Source organism: Columba livia, chromosome 1 (assembly GCF_036013475.1).
Source record: "Columba livia isolate bColLiv1 breed racing homer chromosome 1, bColLiv1.pat.W.v2, whole genome shotgun sequence".
Lineage (NCBI taxonomy): Eukaryota > Metazoa > Chordata > Aves > Columbiformes > Columbidae > Columba > Columba livia.
Window position 1 is genome coordinate 86,954,403 of NC_088602.1, and position 25,413 is coordinate 86,979,815.

The 25,413-nt window shown below is 36.9% G+C and overlaps 1 protein-coding gene across 1 annotated transcript in view; it reads left to right on the forward strand.

Annotated features, from left to right (window-relative positions):
• Window positions 1–317: 317 nt before the first annotated feature.
• Window positions 318–25,413, forward strand: part of NCAM2 (neural cell adhesion molecule 2) — a 292,092-nt gene continuing 266,996 nt past the window's right edge. The window contains exon 1 of the mRNA XM_065065564.1: window positions 318–531. Within this exon, the coding sequence (XP_064921636.1) occupies window positions 480–531 (52 nt within the window). The 5' untranslated portion in view covers window positions 318–479. The remainder of the gene's footprint in view (window positions 532–25,413) is intronic.

The window sequence follows — 25,413 nt, forward strand, 5'->3', positions numbered from 1 at the left end:
CGGCTCTCTGTGCCCGGGGGGCCGGGGCTGCCCGGTAGGCTTCTCCGTCAAGTCGCCGCCTCTCCCCTTAGGCTGCCTCCCCTCAGGCGGCGGCGGAGGATCAGGCTCCGAGGGACCTCGGCGGCGAGGCGGGGAAGTTGCCTCACTCCCCCCCCGGGGGCGCAGCCGGCGGGCGACGCGGGAGCGAAGCCTCCCGCCTGCAGCCGCCTCTCACAGCGGCGGAAGAATCTGTTAGCCCCGCCGTTTGTCGGTGGCGCGGCCGTGCGTGTCGGGCGGAGGGATCCGCGCAGGACCGCCGTGCGCCCGCCTCCTGCGTGGCGGCCGCTGCCTCCCTGATATAGTGCGGCACAGGGAGGCGCTGGCAGGCACTTGCCGAGCGGCGCTCCGCGGGTGCGGAGCTGCGCGGGAGGCAGTGGGGTTTGCCTGGGCTGGTCGAGCACCTCTAACTTGGAACTGTCCACCGGCGCCAGCTCCTGAACATGAGCCTCCTGCCTCTCTACCTGCTCGGATTGCTCCTCAGTAGCGGGCAAGGTAGGAGCGGGGCTGCTTTTTTTTTTTTTAATTATTATTCTTACCTGCGTCGCCTGCTTGTTCAGATTAACATATGACCGGAAAAGAAATGGAGAAAAAAATAAAACAATGTATCACCCTGGAGCCAAATTAAAAAGGACCTGAAACTTGCTTCATCGTCTTCCACCACCCCCTTTTTTTTTTTTTTAATTTTATTTTTTAAGTCCCCAAGGCGGGGAGAGGTATCATTTACGAGGCAAAAAACAGAAAAACTGAGAAGAGCTAAGTGCACTTAGCTGCTTTGCACGGGGTTTCGCCTTTTTGGGGGGGCAAAAAAATACGGGAGGGACATCAAACGATTGGGAAAAAAAAAAAATAAAAAAAAATATGCGTTTGCTTGAGGGGAAGACAACGTGGGCTTCATTTTTAGGACCAGAGATAAGTGCTGTCGGTAGAGCCAGTGAGAAATCTGACCTGAAGTCTCTGCCTGTCGGGGTTTTCTCCTATTCTGAAAACTGCTCCTCTCGCTCTGCGGGGACACCGAGCCCCCTGGCTCAGGGGGGTGGCGGCGTAGGGGGAGGGGGGCACAGCCGCGGATGCAGAGACTTTTTGAGATTAAATAACGCCGCGGAGGCAGGTGTGTGCGGAGACGGGGTTGCGCCTCTGGGCACAGCTCGCCTTGTGCGTATTTTTGTGCATACATCTCTCCGGCGCTTTGTAAAATACAGACTTCGCGGTTGTGGTGAGGCTGTGGGTTTTTTTGGTTTGTTTTCTTGGGGTCGATTTATTTATTTATTTATGTCACCGATGTGATTACTTGAGGATTTGTGCTACTTTAGGTGATGGGGAGGGTAAGGGTCTCCAGGAGCGCGTTCGTGCGCGGTGTGAGACGGCGAGGGTGTCCCGCGGTGAGAGATGGTCCCGGTGTTTCCAAACTGTTGGGGCAAGTTTCTGGCGTTCCTTTGGGGCCGAACCGGGTTGCGGAGCCGCCTGTGGGATGCCCTCCACCAGACGCCTGACAGCGCTGCATTCCCTGCACCTGAAGGGGTGGGCGGGGGCTCGTGGTCGGTGTCTTTCTAACGACGTTTTGGGGGAGAAAAAAAAAATAATAAAAAAATCACCTGGGTGTCAGTGGAGGCGTGGGAGCGGCGGAGACCGGCCCTCGGCCCCCGGTGCCGCCGCCTTGCAGCAGGGGGCGGCAGAGCTCCACGGCGGCCGCCGGTGCTGGGGCGCTGCTCCGCACCGGGACGGGGGCGGCTTAGCCCCGCTTCCCCGCCGCCCCCCTCCGCTCCCGCTGCAGGCACCAGGGGCTGCGCCGCTGTGCGGGTGGGTGCAGGCAGCCGCGCTCCGGAGCGCCGGGCCTGAGTGTCTCAGCAGACGCTACATGATGCCTTGTGAGGGGTAGCGAGATCTGTTGCGCTTGAGAAAGCGGGGGAACGCGACGTTATGCCTTGAGGTATTAAGACTGCAGCTCTGAAGGTCTCCTTCAATGCATTTATCGCTAAAGCTCATACTAGACAGACGATTTGTCTCGGTGATAAGTAGCAAAGAGCCACCAGATGCTCTCAGTTTATAGAGAAATGCTTCTGTGCTTTTACCACTTCGAGGTCTCCCTATTAGCGGGCGACTCGGAAACAGTACGGAGGCTTTTCAGCACACCCAGCATTGGGATGGCAAAGGAGGAGGAGAACGGGAAAGCTTCCTACAGGCTTTGCATTGATCTGCCTAGGTGTGATGTTTATCGAGATATGGTCTGTGATTCCTCTAACGGAGGAATGGTACAAAGCTGTTTTGTGAAGCGTGATTACTGCAGCGTGGGAGGATTACATAGTTTTGATAGCTTACTATCACGAATGTCAGGAGATAAATAATGGAGTGAAATCCTAGATGCTATTAAGCCAAGCTGTAACAATTATAGGGAGATAGATATGAGGGGGAGATGGAAAGAAGAGTCGGAAAGCTGAATAAGTCTAACATTGATAGTTAGTTGTTATTAGTCTCAATTAAAACAAACAAAAACTTTTTTTTTTTTTTTAATGATAAATGGAGTTAATTGTATAGGCGGGGAAGAGCAAGATTTTTGAACTGGCTGTGGAAACAGCAGGAACATGCAGCCTAAATCCACAGCAGGAGATAGTAAATGGGAGTGGGAAAACATCTGCATATGGAAAATATTCCCATTTATGTTGCTAGGGGAGAGGAAAATTCTACAGTGACTTTTTTATTGTACAGTGATTTTTTAAATTTTATTTTATTTTAATGAACCTTATCATGGTGAGGGATTTGTTGTGCATTTTTATTTTTTGACACCCCCTTGAAGTAATCTTCAGAATTTCTTGAAGTGATTCAAATAATTTGAGAAGCTATTCCAAAAATGATTGGGATTTATCTTGTTTTAGGAATGCAGTGGTGGGGAACACTTATATCAACTGAAGGCTGTGATGTTTGTAAGGGTTTTTTTTGTTTGTTTGCTTTTTAAGGAATCAAGTGTTACCAGAGGATTAAATGATGATGTTGAGATTTTTGATGTTAAAGTAGGGATGGAGAAGGGTGTGTATAGTTAAGGAACAAAACAAAACACCCAGTAACTAGATTTGGATCATTTGCTTTGGAAATATTGAAAGTCATAGGTTGAGGAATAAAGCTGCAGTAGATTTTATGAAGAATGACTGGAGCTTTTTCTTTAGGAAGTGCTGGTGTTTAAGACTGGGGAGAGGGAACTGTGATGTATTTGTTCCATTTCAGAAAATCGGAGCAGTTTGAAAACAAGTAGCAGACAGCAACCCCTTCCCCCCGCCCCTGAAGTTAAGAGCTTATGAATGTCATCATTATCTACCAGGGCCAAATATTCCCTCTCCTAATTTCATCACAAGGGACTTTCAATTGGCAATGTTATTATGCTAAAACAAAAGGATTGTTTTTCTTAACCTTTCAAAGCTGTCCAGACAATTCATTCAGAGTGAAAGGCCTAAATTTAATGAGCTTTGCTGTAATAAACAAAACACACCCCATACCCCAAACCAATAAAATAGCCTACTTCACTCTGTAAACCTGCTTTTTTAACATATGTAGTGATACAATACTCATAAGAGGAGGCTTCATTGGTTTTACCAGTGTCTGGGGACACTGACTTGAAGTAGATGAAATTGACATCTTCCCAGATTGCAAAATCCTATTTTATCACTCTGCACAATACACATTTCTCTAGGTTAGCAAATTTTTGTTATGTTGCAGTAGAAAATGTTTTGCTTGTAGAATTTAACGTATTTTGTGCTTGTCCAGGAGATTCATAGGAGTGAGTGCTTGTTCAGTCATTGTGCTTTCAGTTACCTCTTTTCACTGCTTTGATATGGAGTTTGTGCTTGTGTTTGTTGTGGTTTTTTGTTGTGTTTTTTGTTTGTTTGTTTGATTGTGTGTTTTTCTTTTTTCTCTGAAGATTTTCTCTTTACAAGTGCTTATAAGGGACTATTTGTTAATAAGGAACATCTCCCAAAAGAGATTCCAGCATGTGCATCTTATTCACCACAATGTAGTCACTTTCTATAACCTGGCTTCTTTCTGCTTTTTGTATAGGGAATCCATGAAATCTGGAGTTTTCTAAATCAATGGCTGTGTCTACTGGATTAAGTAGAGCTAATATTTTATTGCAGCTGTATACCGAAATCTGAATATGTCCTAAGACTTCAGCTAACCATTATTTTCTCCTGCCAGTTGATTTGTACAACTTAATTAATATAAAAAAACGTGTCTAGAACCTTCTCCTTTCTCCTCTCCTTTTTACCCTTTAAAAAAAAAAAAAAAAAAAAAAGACTTAAGACTGGATGGTTGAGAAATGGAGTTAGAGATATTTTTATCATTTGCAGTGGGTCTAAGACATAAGATGTATGAAAGATAAAGTCCTAGAGATAAAACATTAAAGTATTTTCTAAGAGGTTGAATAGCAATATTTTGACTTCGTATTTTTATCCTACAGTACAGTTCATGTGTTCATTTAAATAACTGATTACTTTTATCTGTGGGAATGTTATTGGAGTGTTATGATCAATTTACATGTGAGTTGTGTATCATGGCCTTCTTTTTCAACAAGTATTTTTAAAACAAATACTATATTTGCTTGCCCTTTCATTGACCTTTTCTTCGAGGCACCTTTCCCAAGTGATTCACGTTTACTTACTGATTTTCTTCCAATTTACTCTGGTAGGCCTCAGTTACATCCAGCACAATTGGGTCTAGTTAATATGACATTTTGGGAAACATGTGTTTTAACCACACTAATTTGTGGCTATGAGTTGAAAACACGTTATTGAAAGAGGAGGACATAGACTTCTCTAAGTAAAGAATCTGGATAATAACTGGTATTCATATTTTAAACATTTTACACCAACTAGTTCATTTGTTTTTGCTTTTTAGCACACACTTTAAAAAAAAATTAAATAAGGACAGTATACTTGATGAAGAGGACACTTGAAGCATATGCTGAGGTTTTACTTGTTACAGGTCATTTGAATTTTATTTTTGATTTCTCTTGAAATTTAGAAATGGGAGAGATGTGAGAACAAACTTAAGGACATCCTAATTTATTCAAATCTGAAGGCTTATTGGAGTCTTTTAGACTAGATCCAGGCCTATTGTTATCTACTACCTTCACTTTTTGCTTTGACCTAATCAATTAATCATGACCTAATTCTGACCTAGTAATTATGTGCCACCACCTTCCTCTGCCCACCCCTGGCCCCTTATTTATTTAACTGCTTTCTAGTTTAGGTATTTGGCTAGAGTAATGCAATTTTTGGTGACTAGTTTAAAACTCGGAATAGTTTTGAATATTAAATAGCATTCAGAGCACTATGTGCTGGTACTTCAAGAATCTGAGGATATCCAGCTTCAGTAAGATAATTCTGCATCCTTTCACAAAATATTTTTATAGCTTTTGTAGCTCATTTTCACATAGTACTATATTCATATGGATTTGGATATTCTTAAAGGATATCAGGAAAATTAAAAGAGTTAATTTAAAATCGCAAGATGCATTCTTCAGATGTCTTGTGTCATAACATCTTGAATGGGGCATCTTCAAAAATAAAGGTAGCAGGTTTTTTATTTTTGTTATTTGGTTATTTTTTATATTAGTTATCATTTGATTGATGTCATCATTAATTGGAGAAGACATTTTCTGATTTGCTTTGCTGTAGGTGAGCTCGGAATCTACCTCTTAATTTATTGAATGAAAAGAATAAAAGACAGGAATAAAAAAGAACAAACAGGGTGGTGACAAGTTATGATATTAAAAATTTTTTATACTGGAAAAGAAATCCACTTGAAAGTTAATTAAAAAATATGTGGAAAGGAAAAAAATACATGTGCATACACAACTTCAGTTTTAAGAAAACCTTGTTTAACAAGGTCTCCAAGCCTTTGAATAACCTGCATTTGAGTAGCTCCATGGAAGCACTGTTGGTTAAACTAATCCAGAGGCTGCCATGCTGAGGAGTCTGACTTCAGCGTGTTTTGGAGCAGTGGAGTACGTGAAAGCATCTCTTGAAATGGCAGGAGCTAAACATCTTTAATTTTTGAAACTACGTGAGATGGGACAATACTATCTATTTATGCTGCTGTTATGATTTAGGAAACTCTGATTAACAGAAAGTTTCCCTCTTCGTGTCCATGCATCAGAGCCTAGTTTTCTAATGACATGGAGTAGTGTCCTGAATTACAAATATGAAGTAAAATCTACTGCAGAAAGAGATATTTATAACATAGTTACTAAATATGAAGATGACTGTGAGCATTGTGGCCAAACTCTATTGATTCTAATCAAAGGAGAATTTCCATTGACTTAAATATGCATTTGTATGAGAATCAAACAGGACCGGTTCTTGAAAAAGCAATTATTTTACTATCTCAAGGAAGTTCATTTGGGAAGGAGGTAGAGTGTGAAGTGTACACAGGTTCTACCTATTTAAGTACTACTACCCTTTTAAAAATCTAAACCAAATCAACACCCTCTCCTCTAAAATGTTTTACCTGCTTTCTGATCCTTTTAGAAAAGAAAAAAAACCAACAGTTATTTAATAAAATACAGAAGGAGCATTGCAAATAGGGTGAAGAGATCAGGTCTTTCAAAAACGGGTTTGAAGAGATATTTTCAGAAAGGGTGGAGGTCTACTAACTGAGGCTGTCATTTGGCACCAGTTTCCATAATCTAAGTATAATCTTATCTGAAATAGCCAGTTTGTGGATGGACAACAGCCAGATGAACTGGGGAGGCAACATTAAGTACTATTGGGGCTTTGTTAACTTCTTAATTGGTCCTGCCTATCATTACTGAAATAAATTTTCTCTTATCCAAGTACTATGTAAATTCCTTCAAGAATAACTTTCCATAAAAAGCATAAAATACTGACACGCTGAATTATGTTTAAGATGTAGTGGGTCTTTTCCAGAAAAAATGAAGGAGAGAGAGGTGTAGAAGTAGCTCTTTTTCTCTTTGCTTAGTTATATTTTTTTCCCCCACCTAAATTATTCTTGTGACTTCAGAAGAGTACAAGAAGAGTACAGTTGGGTGGTGGGTTGTGTGTATGTGTGTGTGTGGTGGTGGTGGTGGTGGTGTTTTGTTTGTTTTTAATGTAGTGTTCTAATTACCTGAATAGTATTGCTAAACAGCAGACAAAGGTTGATGAATAACTTAATATTTCCACAAAATGCCAGGTAATACATACTATACCTGTAGGATATGAACAACTTATTAGGGTATAAATGAAAATTCCCTTTTCAAAATTACTTTTCCAGTTAGCTAATATTAAACTGATTACTTACATTGCTGTTGTAGACTAAGTAAAAATACCAGTTGTTTGGCTGTGATCTGAAATTGATACTTGGAATTCATATATGGAATTTATACAGTAAGTTGCTGTCTTCATCACACTTTGCCCAAGAGGTGCCATTTGGGACATACTACAAATTCAGTTTAAAAATGAAATAATTGCCATCACTTTTCTTGCTACTGAAACACATTGCACCATATTCAGTCAAGATGCAAGCAATTTCAAACCCATTAACTTCATAGACCTTTGTCATGCATTTGCAAGAAGGGATAGGAAAGGGGGATGTATTAAATGTGCTGAAAACCAGTTAACAGGAATAACATAACATAGCATTATTTGTAAAATACTTGAACATTCTATACTCATAAACTAATGCACTTACTTGATCAGAACAAAGATTGACGTACTCCAGTGACCTTGAATCCAACAGAGATTCAAGGCAAGAGTTGTAAAGAAACAGAGTAAGTAAATAACAAGAACAGTGTGATACCTCTGTCAGTACACCCTACAACATTCCGGGATGTGTCAGGTTATGTTTACATGATCTTCTTTAACAATCTTTGCAGATCTTTGTTGCATTAATTTGTTCTTAAACCTGTCGATACTTTATCTACTTGCTACACTATGTCAACAACTTGAACAAGGGAAAAATGCTGAAAGAAGCCTGAGAAGAGCGTTCAGTCCTGTTGTTGTTGTGTTGTAAGAAATAGAGTAATACTAATTCCTTGCTCAACTCTTCCATGACACTCATAACTCTATGTACTGTAGAGAAGCTGCCCATCTCTTGTGTGATGAGCTCAAAACTACATGTTCTGTTAATGGTCTTTCCAGCCATTCAATTGCTTTTTTTTTTGTGTGTTGTTGGGTGTTTCTTTCCTACTTTGTAAAGTATTTTATATTTTCCTTGCCTTTTGATAATGGTTATCTTAATTTAACAAATGGTAACATGAAGCACTTCAATTTTAAGATGCTATGCATCAGACTGATTTAAAAAAAACCTCTCCTGGTTCGTTAGTATCTCTCTTTCACTCTAATAAGTGTTGCAAATTCTGCCTTGCAAGGGGGTGGGGCCTAAAAGTGTTCAAGCAGTTAATCTCGTAATACGCATGCTGAGAGAGATTTGATTGCTAGGAAGATGACTCCCAGTGATGAACAGCGAGAAAGTACAGACGTATTTGAAAGGATGATATATGATCAAATGGATATAAACCCGTTGAAAGAAAACAAAACAATAAAACCCTTCAGGATGAAAATTAATTTTTGGCCAAAAAAGCAATGACTCTGGAGCATTATGAGAGAGGAGGAAGAAGTATGACTGTTCTTAAGATGGTTCTTTATTAATTTATGAAAGGATTATATTTAATGGGTCCCCAGAGTGTCCTGGGAGATCCTTTCGAATGGTGTGCTTCTGAGACATTTTTCATATAAAAGTTCTCAAGATATAAGGGAAAAAAATAATTTTCCAATTGCTTTATCATACTTTCTGAAAAATATAATTATTTGAGAATTTATCATCCATTAATAGTTGTTACATGGCAAATATTCTTAATGCAGTAAGAATTGCCAGAGTATCTTTGGTATCTGTTGCAAATTCTGCTGGAGTTACTAGTAGATGTTATCTGTATATTTAAATATATAAATATATATTTAAAAAATTTTATATACATATATATAATCTCTATAGTTGGTTCTGGGAAAACTTAAACCCCAGGTGCTTGGGTGTCAAAACCTTTTTTTACTTTTTTTTTTTAATGTCTCATTTTTTTTCTCACTTGCTCACATCTCTTTGAAAGTGGAAGAAAAATGTTCTTAGAAAATGCAGACTTAAATGCTTTATTTGTATATTTAACAATCATAGAGAATTACAAAGATAAAATTGAACAACATTGAAACATTTGGGTTTTTGCTAACCACCTGAATGATTTTGTATTGGACATCTGTATTTCACAATAGAGGGTTTGCTTTTGTTGCTTTCTGTGTTTTTTTTTTTTTTGTTCCTGAATTCTGATTTTTGTATATCTAATCAGGGATTTGAAATTCAAGATGAATTATACCCAACTGGGCATTGCCATCAGTAATAAATAATGCAGTAGTTAATATACTTCTGTGCTTTTTACATTGGTGAATGACACCTTAACTTTAGATTTAGGAAAAAAAAGACAAATACTGAGTTTTTCCAATGAATACTATCCATGATATAATACGCTACATCTATCTGTAGCCTGTATAGTGTTATGTGAGATGAGTTCTGCTGTCAGAAGCTGTGCACACCCTGCAGCCATGGAACTCCCACTGAAGTGAATGGGAGACTTGTGTGCCAAGAATACTGTTTGGGGGGTTGTACTGATTGCAGTTTTCAGGGTCTGATTGAAGCTTTCAGGAGTTATGTAACTCCTGTGTGAGTATGTGGGAATTTTGTTTTAGTAAAGAACAGAAAATCAAGCTCTAACTTTGGGTATATTTAAGTAGCAGGCATGTTTATAAAGTAGTGCTGAAAATGCGTGGGGCTAATCCAACAGCACAGAACAACTAAGAAGTAAAGGGATGTTCTGGTGTGCCGGGTTCTATTCAAGATAGTACGGGAGGCAAAAAGGATATTTTTCTCTCTGTATTTTTAATAATAAAAGCTGAGACATGTAAGTATTGTAAGCTGCTGATTTCATTTTTTTTCCCTCTGGGAACATATGAGAAAGCTGAGCTTTGTGCAATTAATCATTCCAGTCAGTTGTTGCAGCCCAGGTCATAGCTAGTGTTGGGGAGCTTACAATTCAGTATAAAGATTCATCATTCAGATTTGTTTGTGGTTTTGAGAGTTCTGATTTACTTTTTTGTTTTCCTCTGTGGCTTTGTGACACTAGTCAAAATTGTTCCTTAGTTGTTCAGCATTCAGCTCATGCCTGTAGGTCTGTAAGCGTACTGTCTGAGTGATCAGATGCTAAATGGATTTCTGCCTGTTCCACATGTTGGCTTCAACAGCTTTCAGCATTTAGTTGAAATAATCCTCCCCAGTCCCTTAGCATTACATTTCTGTGAATGTCTTTGGATTATACAGCCTATGTACATACAGAATTTGCATTGCTGGGTTTGAGAACTCTCTCATAGGTAATGTTTTATATACAGTTCTCCTAATCTCATGATAGGTTTATTCTGATTTTACCATTCTTAGAAATAAATTTACAGATGTTTGTTTAATGTCATGGCAGTGAGTTTCAGTTCCGAGTGCATGATTTGCTTACATGCTGCTAATTTTAAAATTAATTTTTATACATTAATTTTTCTGTATCACTTGCAAACAGCATAAATCAAAATATTCCTAGGTGTGTTCTAAAACTGCAGGAGTCACATGCTTCATTCTGTGCAGCTCTTTCTGTTCCACACTCTAATAGCTGTCCCCCCCACTTCCCGTCCTAAGTACATGAATGAACACTTTATCTCCTATATTTCAGAGCAGATCTGGTTGGAGAAACTATTGTTTCCTGTAGCAATTTTGACAAAAATAAATACTTTCATATGAATAGTGTATTTTACATTTTTAGCTAGTCTTGATCTCATTAAAACAAACAAACAAAAACAAAAAAAAGAAAACCACCCACAACTAAACAAAAGCAAGAAAATACTCCTTTTCAAGAGGAAAGTGCTTTTGCTGTTAGTTGGAGTCCTGATATCTGTTCTGTGCCCATTTTAAACCAGGAAAGACAACTGTAGCCATTGAGTAGAATGAAGATTAAAAGAAAAAGAGACTTTGTTATAATGAAAATATTATAAAAGCTATTTAAAGAAATCTTGATGGTTTGTTTTTATTTTATTTTTTTTTTTTTTTAATTGTGATTAGTGAATGCTATTCCTGCTTTAATGCACCTTGAAAGTGTTTGACTATTTCCAGGCTACGAAACCCACTGAATAAGATCCTGAAAGGTTTCTATATAGTTTCTATTTATACCCAAGTCAAGGAGAGTTAGACCTGAAGAAAACCTTTTTCTGTTCATAACCCCACTGAATCTAATACATGTGACCTGCAAGTATTAATGAAGTAACATCTCTGTCAACCTGTAGAACAATCTGTTTCTGCAGTGGTGTTCTGTGACATAATTAATTTTGTAACCACATTTGTGAAAATTTGTTCAGGAAAACCAGTGTTATAATGAGCGGGGGGAAAAAAAAAAAGAGAGGAAACTCAAGCAGGAAGGAAGACCTGATATTTATTCAAAGTATGAGTTTTCCTCAGAGACGCTTCTCACCTTGCTCATTGGTGTGTTGTGTTATGTTATGGTTTTGTGTTGGTGTGTGTTTATGTGTTTTGTTTGTTTGTTTTTTTAGGGTGCTGCTAAAAAATAAAGTTCTGATTTTGTAGTCCAGGTTTGTTTTCAAGGAACACAAAGTTTCACATAATGACTCTGAAAGGTTTCATTCTCAACACTGAAGACAAGCTTTACTTAGAGGTATCTTCTGCGTGATAGGCCTTTTGTGTTTAGTGCTGAGTTGTGGTATTTGTCACCAGAACATGGAAGACTGAAGAGGGGTCAATTGGATTGTTTCCTGGAGATACAGTGAACGCTGTTAGGAGCTGTGTTTGTAGAAATCATCACACACTGTGTGGTATGATTTTCTCTTAACAGCTGATTCTATTTCTTTTACCTACTGTTGACTTTTAGGAAACCTTGATCACTTCTCTTGCAAATAGGCTATTAGGAGATTTTCAAAATGTCGGCAAGTGGTAATCTGGGCATTCTCATGAGCGTTCATGAGATTCATAAAAACCTAGAATAGCTCTGCTGTTCATATTTCCATTTGTAGCTACACCTGCAGAAATACTTATGTTCCAAGTGTATTTTGTTTGAATTATCAAATAAGTTTAAAAAGTAATATCTTAAAATTCAGTTACCTGAGTGTTGTTTTTTTATGAAATTCAGTCCTAAAAATAGTTGTACATCTCTATGACAAAGAATTATTAAAACAGCAAAATGATAATATAAGCTTTTATAAGCAGTTATTAGGAAAAAATTGCACAGTGAAGCAAAAGCTACTTTTCACAGTGAACACTTTTATACAAAACAAACATTTGTATTATCAGCCTGAGTTTAATTGTTTGTGAAGTATCTTTGTGTAAGGCTTAATTCCTAACTTCTTAAAGAGTTGTTTTGGATAACTTTTTTTTAGTCTTCACATTATAAAAGTGCTTTTGAGGTCCTGCTGCCTTACAAGGAGTAAAATGAGAACGGAAACAGTTAACCTTCTGATTCGTTAATGCTGAGCTTTGCCCTACATCCGTTTGGCAAAATTTCCACTCTGTATCTATGTTTCCATTCACTTGCATTGTGCAAGGTAACTGCATTATCTAAACCGAATTTATGAAATACCATGTTAAGGAGGTAAATATTTTTTGGAAAAAACTTTTGATTCCAACCTCTTACATTTGGTAATGCAGATGGTCAGTTTACAGCCTGGCAAAAAAAAGGGCTGGTTCAAGTGAAAAGTGAAGTACATGATTTGCTGGTAATTACAAGCAACAAGTAAAACATATTTTTTGTTTTCAGGGTATAGTACCTGTATCTTTAAAAGTACATTGTCTGTCCTTTTAATGTCAGATGGATAGATATTCATATAATGAAATATATTATCATAACTGACACAAATGGCATCTTTATTAGCCTGAAGAGAGAAGCTAAAGGAGGCTAAATGGGGATGGAGACTTTTTTTTTAATTTTAGAAATAGTTTCTGCAGATCTGAGAAGTGAAGACCACTTCCTTTTTTGTATAAGGTTCTCTATTAAAGAATGCGTTTTTCATAATTTTCTGTTCAGTATTATTGATGAGGTCTAAAATTACTTCTGTACACTTGTCTTTGAAACATGTATGCCACCTAGTATCAGTAACATGTTGAGGAATTTTCAATATGAAATGTACTAATCCATTGGAAAAGTGGGGAATGAAGTTAGCAGGTAAGTCCACTTGTTCTCTTCTAGGCAGATAAAAAGTCTCCTTGTACATGTTCCCAGTTAACTGAAGACAAACTAGCTCCAAATCAAAAACTGAAACTGCCATTCCTGTGACAGTGCTTGAACAAACTGTTGTTATGGCTTATTAACATCAGCATTGTGGTAATTACAGATGCACAAATTGCCATTAGGTTGCATCTGGCCAACTCAGAGCATGCATCTGCTTGCCAAAGATTGTGTTGACATGCCCACAAGATAAAGGCAGGACGATGCAAAGATTCTCAAGTTAAAGAAAACCTAAACCAGTAAATCTCAATGGTACAGCATTGTCCTGATGACACAGAGTGCCCACTGCTGTCAGCAACAGGACTTCTGACTCCAAGTAAATAGTTTCATTTGCCATAGGCTGTGACCATGTTGATTTAAGCTAAGGTGTCTCTGCATCATAATTATTAACATTTCTGCCACCAATGTCATAGGCATGGCTAGCTTAGTTCGCAGCTGTGCATATATGATGTAAATAGAGGAGATAACACACAGAGCAATAAATTGGATTCAGTCTGAGTCTTCAGAGCGGTACCTTAAAAGTTGCACCATTATTTTGAACACTCAATGTTGAATACCAGCCATTTCTAGACAATAGAATAGATAACCATGTAAACAGAGAAGAATTATTTAATGAAGAAGTATGAGACACTGTAGGGTCCATAGCTACAACCTTGCTAGCAGGCATGAAACCTGTATTCTCTCATTGTAAAGGCTTGTGACTTAATAGAAATAACTTCTTTGTGCCTCACGAATTTCCCCTGTTAATATGGCCCAATGTATACTCTGAATCAAATAATTCAGGCATAATAAAGAAAAAGGAGATGTTCAGGTTGCACCTTAGCCAGTAATCCTTGCTTAAGATGTTGGATTTTGTTTTAGTTTTGTCATAGTCTGGGAAACAGAAATACGTGAATTCTACTGCCTTGGTTTTGCTAAAATTTGTTTCTCTTTTTGCATTAAATCCACAATGTGTATGTGAAATACACAAAATGAGGAAAGTCATACACCTGTCGTTTTTTTTTTTCCTTAATTGTACTGAGATTCCCCATTTGATTAATGTGGAATGAAACTTAAGGAAACTTGATCAAGGTCAGACAAAGTCCATTTGAATCCAGAATTGAACAAGCTGTCCTGACTTCATTGCAGTGCTTTTATCTTATAATAAGATATCAAATGATGACTGACATTAAAATATGGAGTGACTGTAAACTGATTTCACTGTTGTTCTTTCGAGTTGTGCATGCTGATTCCAGGAGCTCTGTCTTAAATGGGCTTTATCTGTGGTTAGAGTGTTTGATCAGTGTGATGATTTGGCATAGCTTTGGGATTTTAAAGGAGTATCTCCGGAAATCTTTATTTACATCTGCATATCCGTGAATGGAATGCTGGGTTCTTCTTTTTAAGAAGACAAGGAAACAAAATAGAAGTGTGCTTTTTGGTGGTAAACTAGATTAAGGAGAGAGAAAAACAAAAACAAAACAGGAAATGCCAATAGAAAACCAAAAAACACCCTGCAGATTCCATAAGATGTTTATGTTCCCCACTCTGACACTGTATAAGAAATTGTTTTTTTCTAGTTTTGCAATAATAGCTGTTATTGTTAATCTCTTTAAAGAATGAAAGTGAATAACCAAGTGGTCTTCTTTCCATGGCCAAACAGGCTGTTTCAGTGTTAAAGACTGGTTGAGAACATTGGACCAGTGACATTTTAAGAATGTGAAATCCAGTGAGAAAGATGCTGTCAGTATTGATAGGCTCAGAATCTGACCAAGATTTTTTCCTGCTTTTTTGAAAACTCTATTTACTAAATTTGCCAGACTGGATATCTCTAGTGTTGGCTTTTTTATCTATTTTTGGAATGAAGGTGGACCATCTTTTGTCCTGCTGAGTTTTGTTTCCTTTTAAATAGAAGTGGGATGGTGTTAATAGCTGTCTTTGTAAGATTCTCAATCACACTGAAAGAGTATTACAAAAATGCTGAATTAATATAGAAATAGCAAAATATGTATATAAATTTCATTATCTGTTAACATTTAAAAAACAGGCAAGAATGTTAATGCAAGCGTTTTGAGTGAGCCTTTCACAGGGCATCAAATGCTGGTAATACCTCTGTAGATTCTTTTATCCATACAGTAAAAATGGGGAGGGCTCTGAAATGCTGATTGGAATACACATTCCCTGATCCCCTAGCACAAATGAGAGAACAGAGTAATTAGAGGGGCAGAATTTGTGTGTTCTCTGCATTGTTTGTAGACATAAGAGGTTATCTATTGCTGCAAATTGGATTAGCTGTATAAACAGCAGCATAATTTATTTGAAGTCAGGTCTCACAGACTTGGAAAGAATAGTGGAAGAACAAGAAGGAGACAGTAAAAAGAAAATGTACAGAGAATGCAGATGTACAGGTAACTCATGCAACTCTTTTATGACTAAATGTATTTTAATACAGCAGAATTTCTTTGTGTTTTAACTGTTGGCAATGTAAAGAGCTTGAGGCTCCACTTTTCAGCAGAAGCTTTAAACTTACATATAAAGGCTGCTGAAATTACATATTTAAAAACCAATCATATTTCATAAATTCATAAAATCAATCACCACCTCCTTCTGAGTATCTATGAATATTCATACTTATTCCCCAGATGACTTGCAGAAATGATGTGCCTTCCAAATGGATATTTATAACTGTTTTTTTGAAGTCAATACCATAACTTCTGTTTAACATTCCTAGTGGTTGGATTTTGTTCAGTGTACTCTCACTTAGGTAGTGAAAAGACCGTTTTGGGAAGCTTCCCTGCCTGCAGCCATGGTGATGGCATAAGAGGCACAGACAGGTGGCTCTGCAGAGGTCCATTAACAGTCTGAGATGAACTACTCCTTTCCTGGGTTCCACAAGGCTAAAAAGAACAACATGTTACTTCTTTCCTGTAGAGACTACTTGAAAGAAAAGTATAACCTATATTAACATAAACAAGTTAAATTATTATTAATATTGATAGTATTTACCACCGGAGTAACTCTATGTGGAAAGGTAGTGCAACTTGTTCAGAGATACAAGGACGTTTGCCTTTTTTTTTTTTTTTTTTTGAGGATAGTTTTATTTTCTCTCTTTATTTGGATATTTAATGCGTATTTTTAAAATTTTCTGGTCTTTAATAAGCATCCTCTCAAAAGGAGTTCAATATATATACTTTTTTAAACGTGCAAACTGTAAATGCTTAAGTTCATTATCTAAATACTTATTGAAAATGATGTGGGTATCAGTAAAAAATATCCTTTTTGTTACCTCAATGAAAGTATTGTTGTGTCTGTTTATTTTCGTCCTCTCCTCATGTTTAAATAACCTGCTTGAGAAAAACAGTTAGAATTTTATTAGAAATTATGATTTGTTGCTTGCAATATGTACCATGATTTTTTCCTAATCTTGATTGTTGATTTTAGAGACCAAATATGTCACTTTGGTAAACAAGATGTTTTATTTAATCTCCAGTCTTTAATGCAGCCTTATAAAAGAAGGATCTTTTTGAGTGCAAAGTTCGTTGTCATGTTGCTAGTGTGTGTTTCTGACCAGCATGCAAAGTAGCTCTAATCCATACATTCTTTTTTTCCTGTACTGGGATAGCTGCCAAACCTATGTCAGCGATTAACTTCTGAATACGTTAGCTGTAACAAATACAGTTCATTGTTTCTTGACTAGTTAACAGCTAGTTAAAAGGCAGGAACAGCTCAAATGAAAGACAAGTACTGCACATTTTGCATTTAAATTATTCAGGCTGTTAAAACTACTGAGAAAAAGAAAATTTTAGGCGGGATTTCTAGGTAGACAAAAATACTTAGTTGATTCTTAAATCAAAACATGCCAGATCACTGAATAATGAAAGTATCTGATGAAGTTATGGTTGGTTATAGGTAATTTACAATAAAGGTAGTCTAACAAAGAGAAAACTTTCATTTGTTTTTATAAAAATTTTCTGTTCATATTTTGTCTTTATTTTTGGCAAATCTTCCTCTTAAAGTGAAATGTAAACAATTTGCTACAAACATCTTGAAACCACAGTGTATTTAAATAGTTCTTCAAGATGCATGTAGACCTTTTTTTCCTAAATTTGAGATCAACTCTCTCAGCAGGAAAGTTTTGCAATTCAAACTGCTGTTTTAGTACATGTAAGACTTTATTTTCTACAGTTTTATTCTAGAAGGTGTATTTTTGTGTATTCTGTCTTGTTGAGCTTAACATGAAAATACTGGTATTAAATGAAGACAAAAGAGGCTGTTGTAACAGGCGTCATATTCACTATCTTGCATAAGAGAGCAGATTCACTTGTTTTCTCACAGTGGTGACAGGAGCTAGAACTCTACAGAGATGCAGAATTCTTTTTTTACTAGCTCATTTGAGGCCTGTTATTTTCAAGTTGCAGTAAGTGAAACTTTCTAATGTCCTATTAGGCAGAACAAAGAGGAAGCCATGCAGTAAAATGTCAGTAATCTAACAAGGAGAAAACTGTTATTGTTATTTATAAAAATGATAATTAAAACTCTGGAAAACACAAACTGGGATCACACTGGGTGTGTGCTTTGAGTTAGAAGAAGAACTATAGAGATTGATGGTGAACAAACATGAGCCAGATGTAATTTTAAATACATGAAAACTCGTGGAAAAATCTAGCACTTGCTGAACTTTAATTTTAGAATGGAATTTATGTTTTTTAAGAAAATGAGGGAGTGGAGGGAAATGGTCTTTGCATAGCTAGAAATCGTAGGCTTTCTGTATAGATTTGTGGAATAAATGTTACCTCTTGATCACTGACAGTGGTGCAGCCTATGCAGAAAGTAGTATTTACACCTAATGTGCAGATTGTGAATCTGCAGTCCCAGTCCTTCAGCACGATTCCTCCTGCTATGTGTTCCCCCCACTCTCATTCCCCTAGTTTCCTTCTTAAACAGTACTGTTTCATTTTGAAAAGGGACTCCAGGCAGTGTTTTCCGCTACACGAGTGAGAATGCTTTAGATTTGTAATGCATAATTTTCCATCTCTGTAGAATAGTGGTTGTGAGTCACAAGCAGGATTTGTTTGTCTGCCCTCAACTTACTCCGTGTGTATGGTAGAAGACAGGAGTGGCACTCTCTTGTGTGTGGTGTGTTTTTTGTTTGGTTGGTTGTTTTATTTGTTTTGATTGGTTTGTTTGCTTCTTCTCCCTTCATCTTATTGTGGAAGATCTATGAGCCTTTGCTGACAAAACAATTGGAGATACATAAATTAAGAAATCTAGTAATTCCCATCTCATATATGACTTATCTTCACCTCAAGTTATACACTTAGAGCTCAGTTCTTTCTGAAATTTCAACCACCTTCACAATAATTTCCTACTGTTACTTTTTGCAATTCTTCTCAAACATGCTGGTGATTGCAGAACACATTCTGAGGCATCCCATGCATTCTTGAATCCAGAATCTTTTAAATTAGTTATTGCAATGCCAAGATTTTGTAAGGGGTGGATTGAGGTATTAAAAAGGGCAAAGAGAAACAGAGTGGTGGGCATAATGATAGGAAAATTTCTGTATTGCAAGCAGAAGCCAAAATGAATGAGCAGATAATCTCCATCCCATGATCTTGAATGAAAGTGGAGATTCAGTGGCAAGAACAAGTGGCATTCCTCAGGGTTTGGTATTAGGACAGACATTGTTTAACATCTTTGTTGGCAACACGGACAGCAGGACTGAGTACACACTCAGCAAGTTTCACAGTGACACCAGGCTGTGTAGTGTAGTAGACACACTGGAGGGAAGGGGTGCCATTCAAAGGGACCTTGACAGGCTTGAGAGGTGGTCCTGTGTGAACCTTATGGAGCTCAAAAAGGCCAGGCACAAGGTCCTGCACATGGATTGGAGCAATCTCAAGCACAAATACAGGCTGGGCAGAGCATGGATTGAAAGCAGTACTGAGGAGGACTTGGGGGTGTTGGTTGTTGAGAAGCTCAACATGACCCAGCAATGTGTACTTGCAGCCCAGAAAGCTGATCATATCCTGGGCTGCATCCAAAGTGTTACCAGCAGGTTGAGGAAGGTGATTATCCCCCTCTTCTCTGCTCTTGTGAAACCCCACCTGGAGTTCTGTGTTCAGCATTACAGCCCCCAGTGTAAGAGGGTCATGGACCTGTTGGAGCGAGTCCAAAGGAGGGCCACGAAGATGATCAAGGGCCTTCTCCTGTGAAAACAGGGTGAGAGAGATGGAGTTGTTTAGCCTGGAGAAGAGGAGCCTCTGGGGAGACCTTAAAGAAGCCTTCCAGTACCAAAAGAGGGCCTACAAGAAAGCTGGAGAGGGACTTTTTGCAAGGGCCTGTAGTGATAGGACAAGGGACAATGGCTTTACACTGAAAGAAGGCAGATTTAGGTTAGGTATAAGGAGGAAATTTTTTAGTGTGAGAGTGGTGAGGCACTGCAACAGGCTGCCCAGAGAAGCTGTGGATGCCCCCTCTGTGGAAGTGTTCAAGGCCAGGCTGGATGCGGCTTTGAGCAACCTGGTCTAGTGGAAGGTGTCCCTGACTATGGCAGAGGGTTGGAACGAGATGATATTTAAGTCCCTTCCAACCAAAACCATTCCATGATTCTGTGGAATGCCATACCTTCTTTTTAAAAGGTAGAAGGAAGGTTTCTGGCCAGTACAGCTTTGCTGCTCTAACATATACTGTATGCAATACTACATATCTGTGTGTTTGTAAATATATATATCTCATGTAGTTTTCAAATACAAATAACTTTGTGTAGTTTGGACATTGTCCCAGACTGCCGTGAAATCTATTCTTTCAATATGGTATAGAAGTCTAGTAGTTCACTTTTGAGGAAGAGCAAGGTAAGAAAGAAGGCATCAGGGCATGGTTAAAGTATCTGCTTGGTGCAGGAACAAATGGATTTGAAATGTCTGAACAATTTTAGTCTGAAAATGTAAGGATTACTTCCATCCATAAGAGGAAGGAAAATGTGGAACAGCCTTTAAAATGATGGTTGTTTAGAACTAACTGATTTTAAGAAGGAGATAGAGGGATTTGAGGGAATGTTGTGACTACAGAAAGACACTAGAATATTTTACCCCAAACGTACTTTTCTATTGCATTTAATAATTCAAATAATCCATACTAAATAATAACATATTTGTTCAAGAAATTGTTTCTAGAAGCTTCAGATGTTTAAAATCTGTAAAATGATTTAGCATGAAATGAGAATTAGCTCTGTTTCCGCTCATGTCATTTTCTCATTATGAATTAGTGATGATTAATTAAGTTCAAAATCTGAGATTAAAAATAGGTTGCATTTCACTAGTACCTTGAAGATATGCCTTTAGGGTCTGCTCTTAATCACCAAAAGAAATGCTTTCTCAGTGCTTTGACTTCATAAAATAAGTAGCAGTTCTTAAACTATGGAAATGACAACCATTAGAAACACACAAAAGCATGATTTTTTTTATTTTTTTTTTTTTTTTTGTGGTGGAACTGACAAAACCTGTTCTGGGATGTTTAAAGAAGAATCTGGTATTTAGAGAAGTCATAGTCAAGCAAGCTTCACCAAACTGTCACTGAAAACATGAAATCAAATGATCAGTGCTTGTATTCTCTGCAGAGATGATCTTAGAAAGTGACTCATCTTGAAGAGCAAGAATTTTACTTGTGAATTTGTGTATGTTTTTAAACAATTAATGATACGGTGCTGGAGAATTGCGGTACTATCACACTGCAACCTTGTATACCTAGTATTCTAGTATTTAATATAGACTAACCGTTCTCAGGTTTCTGGAAACATCTACATTATCATTCTGGCGTATGCTAAAACATTGAGTTGCATCATAACTCCAATTAATACATCCTTAGTTGATACATCTTGTCAATGGTTCCTTATTAGATCTGAATTTTTAGCTTTTTGCAGAATACTAGCCGCAGGATTTCTACCTGTATTTGCTAAACTAAGTTTAGTTCACTGTGAGGCTCCTGATTTAGAAATAATGTGCTGCTTTTTAAAACACCTCTGAAACATTTAATCTTCACCTTTATAGTTTATTCTTCAATTTATGGCATAAAAACTTGTCCCTGAGAAATATAGTACAAATATTTTAATTTATTTGTGTTTATTTTCTGTTTGCATTGTCATAATTCTGTGTTTGTTTAAACAGATAACCAAATATAATTAAAAATACTTCATATCTCTTGTGATATCAGTAAATTTTTCGTTGTGCTCTTTGCCCAGAGAGGAATTTCTGTATTACAAATTAAAACAAAAAAACCCACTCTCTCAAATACACACTATTAGAAGATTAATTTAAAGTAAGAATGGGAAGCAGGTGCTTTCAAGAACAGTTACATATGAAAATGACTATAAAAACCCCCCAACCAAACAACAACAAAAACAAACAACTCCTGAAGGACTAAACCAAAACTAAAGTGTCACGAAGAATAGGGAATGACAACTTAAATATGAAGACTGCTCAAATTTAGTTTTTGTGTAATACTAAATATCTGAACAATTATTCAAGTCCACAGCTAGATGTCTAAAATTAATATACATTTTTCGTATGACAAATTGTCTCTATCTTTTCTATGCATTTTGTTGTAAATTGAATGTGGTTTTGTTTTTTAATGGACCAATTATGAACTTTTCCACCAACCAAACTATAATCCTCGTGATGGCAAAGCTTTTCTACTGGTGTCTGTCCTTGGAGAAGGGGGAAGTTTACAAAGACAATGATATGTTTTATATACTGCAGTGTCTTTGGCTGGAAATTTCCAGAGGGTCAAATGCAGATATGGTATCTTCCTTGCTTCTTAGCTACCTACATCCAGCCATTTAATGATGAAAGAAATGCTCACTCTTTCTCCCTGTGATCTAAGGCAGGGAGGTGCATGTGAGTAGATTGCGTTGCTAGTGCAGATCACATAAAAGGCAGGGTCACTCTACTACATCATTCAATTATTACATTTGTTAATGTTTGTTTTCTAAAGTTGTTTGTATTCCCCTGAAAGTACATATTGCATCCTGAAGCTACTCAGTACAAGTGGCACAACAGACCTTGAGGAAAACAATGTACTGTTCCAATGTAACACTGTCATCTGTCTCTCTGAAGAGAGCAGGCATGTATTGTCTTTGACAATCAGGGTTTTTTACTGCTGTCATTTAAAATATACACTTGTCTGCTTTCTATTGGATATGTTAGAGAAGCAGCAGTTCTGTTGAACCAGTCGCATGATCTGGTTGCCTCAAATTATTATACTTTGTCTTTTGTTTCTTTTAAGCAGTTTTTCACATATACACACCCTCCTTCAAGTGAGATGGTATAATATAATGATGCAGGATTGCATTTGAACTGGTTCTCCAGTTTGACTGCTGCTGAGACTTTATAATGAATTTTTGTTCTGATTTTTTTTAAGATAAAATGTGAGAATACTTTCAGAATATTTTTTTGAGTTCTGATGTCTATATATGTTTATGTTGGCAGTAGGTACAAAGTCTATCCCGGAGTTCATATTCTGTTTTCATGGATTGTTTCATTTACAGTAACAATTTTAAATTATGAAATTCTTCCCCCTGTCTCTGTGCATAAATAGGTAACTTATTAAATTATCTCCACCTGGTGGCAGTATGTCATAGCTAGCAACAGAGTAACAAGAACTGGAGCACTCTTTTTTTTTGAACTTTTTTTTTTCTTTACAGAAACATAGCATCAAAGATAGTTAAATCAGATGAGTCATTCCTAAAAAAACCCTGTAGATATGCATGAAATATTTTAAAGCTGAACTGTGGTGTCTTGTTTGTAATTTGATGTAAGCACTATGTGGATCTTTAACTGGTAAGTATTTTAGGCATAAATGCCTTTAAAATGTAAGTCAGTTGCCAAAAGCTCTGTTAGCATAACTATATTAATGTCTGCATTACTTCATTTAAAGACTTCACCCATGAAAATACCTGCACTGTTCAACACTCAAATGTGTTTTACATATATATTCTGCTTATTCCTGTAGTTATAAAATATGGATCATGTTGTGCAAAGTTTGCATAATGTGTTTTCTTCAAGCATATTTTGTAGTCTGTTGCAAAGAAATGCTCTTTGATGAAGTGCTGAATTGCCAGTTTTCCTCAGTGAAGAAAGAAAACTTTCAGAACAATAAACTATCTAATTAAAATATGTTTATAAGAAATTCCCTACAAGACTTTTCACAACAAAGTTGTCAGAACAAGATTTGCATTTGAAGTTATACAAGCAATTCCATATTATTTAAGAAAAGTACTGCATATGATTGAGATTTTTACGGAAAAATATAATTATTTGCCTGTCCACAGCAGAGTGATTATTTTGTCCTACAAATAAAGGAATCTCTTAAATGTTACATATTTACATCTCTATCTAAATTTTCAAGGGTACTCTATAGAGTGATTCTGATGGTACAGTTGGAAAAGAAATTAGAGATTATGCTGTATTTTCAAAAATTCCTACAACTGAAGGAAGCTACAGCATCCCTGGGTGGTGTCAAGTGCTTTGGCTAGCTTAATTCTTGTATGAAAGGTTCCTTTAACATTGGAAGAGATTTTTTTAAGGCAAAGGTTATGTTTTTTCCTGTAGAAAACCATTAGATTTTATCTTTTTTAGGGGGTCAAAAAACCCCAAACACAGTTTTAGTTTCTATAGTCTGAAACTACAATGGTCATGAATTTACTATGTTGATTCCCACTGCTTCCTTCCCCCCCCACAATAAGAAGTAATAGTGTCAAAACATGTTTTGTCAAAGCTGATGAGCAGCTAAGAACTTGCTGCTGATTGAAAAGCTTTTACATTTGTTTATATGTAATTTTATTTGCCATGTTATATTTATAAACATTGACTGAAATTGAATAGGTTTTAAATTTAATTTTTAAGATTTTAAAAATTTATACTTTTGTTTGGAAAGGAAAACTAAAACTTACCCTTTTTATTGTAGAGTTTAGGTGGTATCATATGTTACTTTGAACAGTCTATGCAGTGTAATTATTTTGATATAGCTATTTACAAAGTGTACAGGCTTTTGACGAGTTCTTTATTGGTTTAAACACAAGTCTAAAGAACTTACAGCTTTAGAACCTCATATGGTAAAGCTAAAAAGTATTTTTTAAAGATTTTTTTCTTTTTTTAAAAAAAATAGGTTAGCAGCAATCTAAAAGGAAGTTTGTATCTTTATTGCAAAGTCCATGGTCTGTTCTCAGGCCTTGATGTGTGCGTGTGTGTAGGTTAGTGGTTCTTTTTTTTGTGTATAGATGAAATACTTCTTAAATCATTGTCCTGGGTGAGAACTAAAGAATTGATCTTTGCTGAAGTCATCTTAGCCTTAGAAGGCCACAAAAAAATGTGGTCTATAAGTACTAAATAGAAAGAGCAAGAGACACAAGGTAGTTAATTATAATACTTACTGAAAGCATCAGTTATGTGTGGTGAGACTTAGAAAGTCTGGTTGTGCTCACCTTATTTTTCTGTAGCCGTGGGATGCATAAAACCTGAATTCAAGGAAGAAAGGGGAAAGGTGAAGAATCTCAACCAAGCAAATAATATTTATATGGCAGAACAACCAATCTCTCTTACAAGCCATATATATGGCAATACTATGTTGATTTTTCACGCTGCATTCATCTAATAGAACTAAGGCAAAGTTTCTATTAGGGTCTCTTTTCTCTGTATATTGAGCTTTTGTGTGGGGAAAAAAGGCTTCAATTTTCCTTTCATGTATCAAGTAGTTTCTAGGCTGGTAAGGTATTTATGAATTTATCAATAAATTGTTTTTATATAAGAGCTATAAAAATGAAATATTAAAAAAGAGTAGCTACTATTTATCTACTTGCTTTCTTGGTTTATATGGCAGCATGTGTTTCAGCCCGTAGCTGTTGAATTGACCAGCTCTGAGTAGATTAGGTAGCATCAGCTATAGGGTAAATAATCCTCATTAATGGAAATAAAATTTAACCGAAGAAGGATTTCCTGCTTTATTGATGGTAAATATTTTAATTATAAAAAGCTGTCACTACTTTTAGCTTTTTTTTATTTTACAAAAATGATGAAATAGGAAACACTGAAGATTTGTCAAGGAAG